General features: G+C 70.2%; 1 protein-coding gene across 1 annotated transcript; it reads right to left on the reverse strand.

Annotated features, from left to right (window-relative positions):
• Positions 1 to 151: 151 nt before the first annotated feature.
• On the reverse strand, positions 152 to 6,893 carry ANKRD35 (ankyrin repeat domain 35). Its single transcript, XM_064475270.1, has 11 exons — positions 5,155 to 6,893; positions 4,973 to 5,061; positions 4,638 to 4,702; positions 3,990 to 4,047; positions 3,805 to 3,875; positions 3,601 to 3,707; positions 3,019 to 3,155; positions 1,360 to 2,909; positions 659 to 748; positions 513 to 578; positions 152 to 379 (listed from the first exon to the last, which is right to left on the reverse strand). The coding sequence occupies exons 1-11, from the start codon at positions 5,787 to 5,789 to the stop codon at positions 320 to 322; spliced, it is 2,928 nt and encodes a 975-aa protein (XP_064331340.1). The 5' UTR covers positions 5,790 to 6,893; the 3' UTR covers positions 152 to 319.
• Between the last annotated feature and the right edge of the window lie 17 nt (positions 6,894 to 6,910).

The following is a 6,910-nucleotide window of genomic DNA, read 5'->3' on the forward strand; positions in this document are numbered from 1 at the left end:
AGTGGATGGGAGGGGGCTGCGCCGGGGGGTAACGGGTCCCGTATGGAGGGGTGGTATATGGGGTAGGGGGCGGGTGGTGCTATAGGGGGACTGGCCCAGTATGGGACCGGTACCATAAGGGGATCAGCCCTGCCCCACACCGCTCCCGGGTCACACGGTGGGTGCTGTGAGCCCTCCTGGGGTGTCTCATCGCCCCCCCTCACTGGGACCCCCACCTCGCCCCACCCTGCGCCCAGATCCGGACGGGGACACGGGACTGGGACAGGCGGCTTTTCCAGTTTAATGGCTTGGGGGGGGCTGTGGGGGCACCCCCCGCCCCTCACTCCTCCAGCCGCAGGATCCGCAGCAGCATGGCATGCACCCCCTCATCCATGAAGCCCTGCGGGAAGGAGAGCTGTGCCGTGGGGCCGGATCCGGCCCCCCGAGGGGGACCCAAACCCGCTGCCGGGCTCCAAATCTGTATTTTCCAGCCCAAATAGTTCCCCTGGCACGTGGGCGAGGTGGGGTCCCACCTGGGCAGCGCTGAGCAGGTGGCTCCTATAGACCGCCACGATGTCCCGGTGGTTTTTCTGCTGGACCTGGGGAAGGAGAAGAGGAAGGTGGGGTGATGAAGGGGGTGACGGGGTGACAGGGGGTGACGGCGGATGCTGGCACCCACCTCCAGCTGGAGCTGGAGCCGGGCGCTCTGGCCGCGGAGCCCCAGCACCTCCGCCGACAGCTTCTCCGTCTCCGCCAGCAGCTTCTTCATCTGGGGTCGGGTACAGGGGGGCAAAGTTGGGGGGCTGGCGGGTCCCTGTGTCCCCCCCCGGGGCTGTCTCCTGGCTGCCCCATCCACCCCACCCCCCCCAACTGGGTGGGCTTGGGTGGGAAGAAGCTCCTGGTCACCCCTGAGAAGCCCCCGGGCACCCAAGCCGGGGGGGGGGGACGGGGGGGGAGCAAGGGAAGGGGAAGAGTGGGGGGAAGGGGAGGGGAATGGGGACGGTGATGGGACAGGAACAGTGACGGGGACGATGATGAGGATGGTGATGGGGATGGGGACAGTGATGGGAAGGGGACGGTGATGGGAAGGGGACGTTGATTGGGACGATGATGAGGATGGTGATGGGGGCAGTGATGGGAATGGGGATGGGAAGGGGATGGTGACTGGGATGATGGGGAGGATGGCGATGGGAAGGGGATGGTGATGGGGATGATGAAGGGGCTGGTGATGGGAAGGGGCTGGCAATGGGAAGGGGCCGGCGATGGAAAGGGGAGGGTGATGGGGAAGGGGATGATGATGAGGATGGTGATGGGAAGGGGCCGGCGATGGGCAGGTCCCCGGTCCCTGGCAGAGGTGCTGCAGGCCAGCGTAGCCCTTACCTTCCCCTCCTTGTCCCGGCAGGCCCTGGCGAGCTCGCCCACCCTCGCCCGCAGGCTGCCCACGATCCGCTCCAGCCCCTCCGCCTTGTCCCGCAGCTCCTGCGCCTCCCGCTCCCGCTCGGCCGCCCGGGCCACCGCCGCCTCCTTCGCCTGCCTCTCCGCCGCCGCCGCCGCCCGCCACCGCTCGGCCTCGCTCCCCGGCTGCTCCCCGGGGAGCTCCTGGCTGCGCAGGGCGCCGGCGATGCCGGCGAGCCTCTCCAGCAGCGGCGGCATGCGGGGACCCGCTGCCGTCCCCAGCAACTCAACCAGTTCGCCCAGTGCATCCTCCAGCTCGCCCAGTAGCCCTGCCCCATCCCTGTCCCCAGGGGTGCCATCGTCATCCTCCATCTCTGCAACGAGTTGCAAGGCCTCGTGCTGGGACCTCACCAGCCCGTCCAGCTTACGGTGCAGCTCCTGGAGGATGCCGGCGCCGGCGTCACCGGCCGCCTCCCGCACCCTCTCGCCCACCCCGTCCCGCAGCGCCGCCAGCTCCCGCCGCTGCACCGCCAGCTTTCGCCGCAGCCTCGCCACCTCCTCCCGCTCGGCTGCCAGCGCCCGGGCCAGCGCGGCCGCTCCGGAACCTTCCACCGCTGGTTCAGCACCGGGATCCTGCTCCCGCAGCCCCCGCAGCTCCTCCTGCAGCCGCTCCCGCTCGCGCCCCAGCCGGGCCAGCTCCCCCAGGAGCATCCCGTTGCTCTCCTTGAGCTCCAGCATCTCCTTCTCCAAGCTCCCACCCTCCTTCGGCAGCTCCGCTCGGCTCTTCCCACCCAGAGCCGGCTCCGGGCCGTTCGCTGGGCACCGGCAAGGCGACGTCCCGGCGAGCGGCTGCGCCGGCTCCCGCTGGAGGTTTTCCAGGAGGACACGGGATCCCTTGAGCATCTTGGCGTGGGCCTCGTCGGCGCGGCTCAGCACCTGCTCCAGCCCCACCACCATCTTCTCCCAAGCCGCCAGGCTTTTCCGGACGGCGTCGGCCGACACCACCTCGTAGTGCAGTTTGCTCCGCAGGGCTTCCTCCACCTCCTTCCGCAGCCCCTTGCTCCGGGTGAAGGCGCTCGCCTTCGCCGCCCGCATTTTGGCACACTCGTCCCCCAGCCAGGTCAGGAACGGGGCCAGCGCCGGCGCTCCCTCATCGCCGTCGAGCTGCGCCGCGGTTTGGTGTCCTCCATCCCCCTCTTGCTCGGCCATCATCCTCTTCCTCAGCTCCTCCAGGTGCTGGGCCAAGAGGGCGAGGCAGGCATCATCCTCATCCTCCGCCCCGTTCCCGGCTTCGCATCCCGGCAGGAGCCGTGCCAGCTCCCGCACCCGCTGCCGGACGCTGTTGGCGGCAGCCGCCAGCCGCTGGCATTCCCGCGTCTTCCTCGCCAGCCGCTCCTGCAGCCGCCGCACCCGCTGGGCATCGCACCCATCCTGCTGCTCTTCATCCTCCTCCTCCTCACTGTCGCTGCCCGGGGTCCCCTCTCCCTGGCTTCCCCCCTGTGATGCGGGTTCCCCCGCACAGCCGGTGCCGTTTTCTGCCAGGAGGAAAAGAAACAATCCCCCTTTTTCCCCTTTTTTTCCCCTAAAATAAGCAGCCGGCGAGGCCTGCAGGGTGTGGGGGGGCGATGGCGGGTGGGGGCTCACCTGTCCCCGCACCACGCAGGGCCTGCCGGAGCGCGCGGCTGGGGGTCTGTCCCGCGTCCCCCGCGGCCGCGCCGTGGCTCAGCAGCAGCTGGGCCGACTCCAGGCTGCCGCACTCGCGGGCCAGCATCAGGGCGGTCCTGCGGAGCGGTGGCACGGTGACAGCAGCGGCGCGATGGCACAGGGACACAGTGGCACGGCAGCTCGATGGCACGGTGGCACCGCGTCATGGTGTCATGGTAGCGCGATGGTATGGTGGCACCGTGGCACGGTAGCATGATGGCACAGTGTCATGGTGTCAGGGTACCACGGTGGCACGGTGTCATGGTACCGTGAGAGCACGGTGGCAGAGCAGCAGGGGTCCCTCCGCCCCCCTTCCCCCCCTTTCCCCCCCCCCAGGGTCGGCTCTCCACTGCGGTGGCTTCCCACAGACACCTGGCTCCCTCGGGGACAGCACCGGAGCTGTCTTTGCATGGGCAGAGCCATCACACCGTTGACCCAGGCACAAGGGGCAGAGGAGACATCACCCCCCCCATCACCCCCAAATTGTCCTGAAAGTCCCCCCATATCCCCGTGGCCACTCACTTCTTGTCCTTGTCGGCCAGGCGGGGGTCGGCCCCTCGCTGCAGGAGCTGGGCGCAGATGGCAGCGTGGTTCCCCCGCGCCGCCAGCATCAGGGGGGTCTGCCCATGCTGGGGGGGGGGGGGACAGGGACAGGCGGGGGCACCCGTCAGCCCCCACCGTCCCCCATCAGCCTCTGCCACCACCCCCACCCCGCTCCCCACTCACAGCATCGGTGACATCCAGGAGGGCCTCGTGGTCGCAGAGCAGCAGGACGCTGGAGGCGCAGCCCGAGGAGGCTGCGGGGGGGCCATGTCAGGGGGGGGCCTGCTCTTTTGGGGGGAGGTCAGATAGGACCCCCCAAGAGCCTTCAGTGCCGCCCCCCAACCCCGGCGTGGGGCCCCGGCACTCACCAGCCCAGTGCAGGGGGGTTCGGTCCTGCCTGTCCACGTGGCTCTCGTTGGCACCATACTGGTGGGAGGCGGGGGACAGCAGGCATGGACCCCCCCCCGAGCTGGGGATGGGACCCTGCGTCCTGCCCTGTCCCACCCCAGGCCTTGCCCATCCTCCTCCTCACCCCTGCCTGCACCCATGGCCCCAGCCCCGGCCCTGGCCCCATCCTTATTCCTACCCCCAGCTCTATCCCTGTCCTTGTTCCCATCTGTCCCCGTCCCCGTCCTTATTCCTATCCTGGGCTCCATCCTCGTCCCCCTCTGCATCTCCGTCCCCATCTCCGTCCCCATCCCTGCCCTCGTCCCCATCCTTATTCCCAGCCCAGCTCCATCCTCGCCCCCTTCTGCATCTCCATCCCCATCTCCTGTCCTTGTCCCCGTCCTTATTCCTATCCCCAGCTCCAGCACCATCCTCATCCCCCTCTGTATCTCCATCCCCATCCCTGTCCTCATTCCCATCCCTGTCCCTGTCCCCACCCCTGTTCCCATTCCTGGCCCTGTCCCCATCCCTGGCCCTGTCCCCACCCCTGTTCCCATCCCTGGCCCTGTCCCCATCCCTGGCCCTGTCCTTGTTCCGATCCCAGCTCCATCCTCATCCCCACCCCGTACCTGCAGCAGGACCTTGACACACTGGGGCTGGCAGGCGATGGTGGCGAGGTGCAGAGCGGTGCTGCCTGCGAGACACCCGTGGGCTGGGCACCGGCAGCCGAGGGGACACCAGGGACACCCCACACACACACCCCCCACACCCCCCCCAAGGGGACATCTCACCTCGGGGACATCTGGCCCGGCCGCGGCGGGACAGGGTGCTCCCCCCAGGGCTCGGTGCCATGGGGTGCAGCTCAGCCCTTCGCCGTCACGCAGAGGGGACGTGGGGACCGGACCCCGTGGCTGTCGCCCCCTCCCCGTGCCAGGGGGTGTCCCCACCCGTGTCCCCCACTTACCGTCATCGTTCTTCTCATTAACGGGGGCCCCGTGGGCCAGCAGCAGCGACAGGCACTCGGTGAGACCCTTGGAGGCGGCCAGGTGGAAACTGGAGGGAGGCGAGAGGTGGCTGTGACCGAGGTCCCCCTCCGCCACCCTGGGGACCCCCCGTGTGTCCCCCCCCGGCCCGGGGCTGACGTACGCGGACTGTCCCACGGCGTTGAGCTTGGTGGGCCGGGCCGTTTTGCGGGAGGCGAGGGTGGACACCCTGCCCACGTCCCCCTTCTCCACCGCCTCCAAAAGCTTCTGGTCCTGCTTGTTCCAGCTCTCGACCTGGGGGGGGGGTGGGGGTGCGGCGGGGGGGTGGCGGCGAGCGAGCGGCTCCAGGGGGGCTGCAGGGATGGGACCCCCACCCTTCCCTGCCAGGGAAACCGAGGCACGGCCTCTCCAGGCAGAAGGGCCACGGTGGACGCAGCGCTTTGGGGGTGACCCCTCTTTTGAGCCGTGCCCCCCCCCCCCCGCTCCCCAAGTGCCTCCCTCTGCAGCGGCGCAGAGCCGTGCCTCAGTTTCCCCACTTGCTGGGATGCTCCATCGGGGATGGGGCGCCGGGGACCCCGAGTCCCCGCAGAGCCCGGCCCTGGGCGCCGGCCGGGGAAGGCGAGGCGAGGCAGGCGAGCGTGTCCCTGCCTGCGCCTGCCCGGCTGGTTTGTCGGGGTGCCGCCGCGCCGTGCCGGGGTGCGGGCGTGGGTGGGCACCGGGGCCCGGCGCCGGGACCCACCGCGGGGCCGGGACGGGGGGCAAGCGCCGGGGCTGGGCACCAGAGCTCGGGCTGAGCATCCCATCGGCATCGGGGCTGGGATTGGGATTGGAGCCGGGCTGGCATCGGGGCTCGGCTTGGGGTTGGGAATGCAGCCAGCAGCTGGGCCGGTATCGCGGCTGGGATTGGGATTGCAGCCAGCATCGGGGCCACCATCAGGGCTGGGATTGGGATTGCAGCCGGCGTCGGGGCCGGGACTGGGACTGGCGTTGGAGCTGGCAGTGGGGCTGGGATTGCAGCCGGCGTCGGGGCTGCGATTGGGGCCAGCATGGCAGCTGGGATTGGAGCTGGCATTGGGACTGGGATTGGGGCCAGGATGGCAGCTGGTGTTGGGGCAGGACCGGTGCTGAGCACCGCAGCTGGAGCATCCCCTCACCCCTAATGTGGCCGCAGCCCCTCCAGCCCCACCTGGGCACCGTGGCAGCACCCATGGGTGCTTGCAGGGCACCAAGGTTGGGGTTTACCCACATCCAGAGGGGTGGGGAGGGGGTCCCCAACCCCGGGACAGGCTGGGGTCCCCCCAGGGCGTGGGGGGGCCGGGACTCACCGCCACCTGTGAGCTGGAGCAGGAGAACATCCGCTTCATGGCGGCAGGGGGGGCTCCCCGGGACCCCGTACCCCCCGCCGGGCCAGGGTGGGTGCGGGTGCCGCGAGCGTCGGAGGCGTGTGGGTGCGGGCGCCTTGGGTGCGCGTCCTCCGCCCCGTCGCCTCCCCACGCCCGGGGCTGGCTCACACGCAGCCCGGGCTTGTCCCGTCACCTCCCCGGGGACCTCCCGCTCGCCGTCTTCCCCGTCAGAGCTGGGAAACCCGTCCCCGCCACCCGCCCTGGGCACCCCAGGCATGGGCGCCCATCACCCTGGCGTCAGGCACCGCGCGAAGAGCAGCCTGCTGAGAACCGACACGCTCAGCTCAGCCCGAGGCGACAAGGTAGGGACAGGCTGGGGACATGGGACGGGGTGGGGGAGGACAGACCCCCACCGCCGCTCTCCCATCGGTGCGGGGGGGGGGGAGCTGATGGACAGAGGCGTGGGTTTGAGACCCGACAAGCTCGCTGCGTGGCTGAGACCCAACACGCTCAGTGCATGCCACGGCCTCAGCACCCCCGCAGACCCCAGGGGTCTGGATCCGGCCCTGCCCGCAG

This window comes from Phalacrocorax carbo, chromosome 28 (assembly GCF_963921805.1).
Source record: "Phalacrocorax carbo chromosome 28, bPhaCar2.1, whole genome shotgun sequence".
Taxonomy (NCBI): Eukaryota; Metazoa; Chordata; class Aves; order Suliformes; family Phalacrocoracidae; genus Phalacrocorax; species Phalacrocorax carbo.

Bases quoted from the DNA above. Each gene is read 5' to 3' on its own strand.
- ANKRD35 (XM_064475270.1), bottom strand. From the start codon at position 5,789: ATGCTCAGCCCGAGCTCTGGTGCCCAGCCCCGGCGCTTGCCCCCCGTC. The intron at 4,048-4,637 runs GTACGGGGTGGG...GCCTCCCACCAG, and splicing joins GTGTCAAGGTCCTGCTGCAG to TATGGTGCCAACGAGAGCCA. The intron at 2,910-3,018 runs GTGAGCCCCCAC...TCCTCCTGGCAG, and splicing joins CCTGCGTGGTGCGGGGACAG to AAAACGGCACCGGCTGTGCG.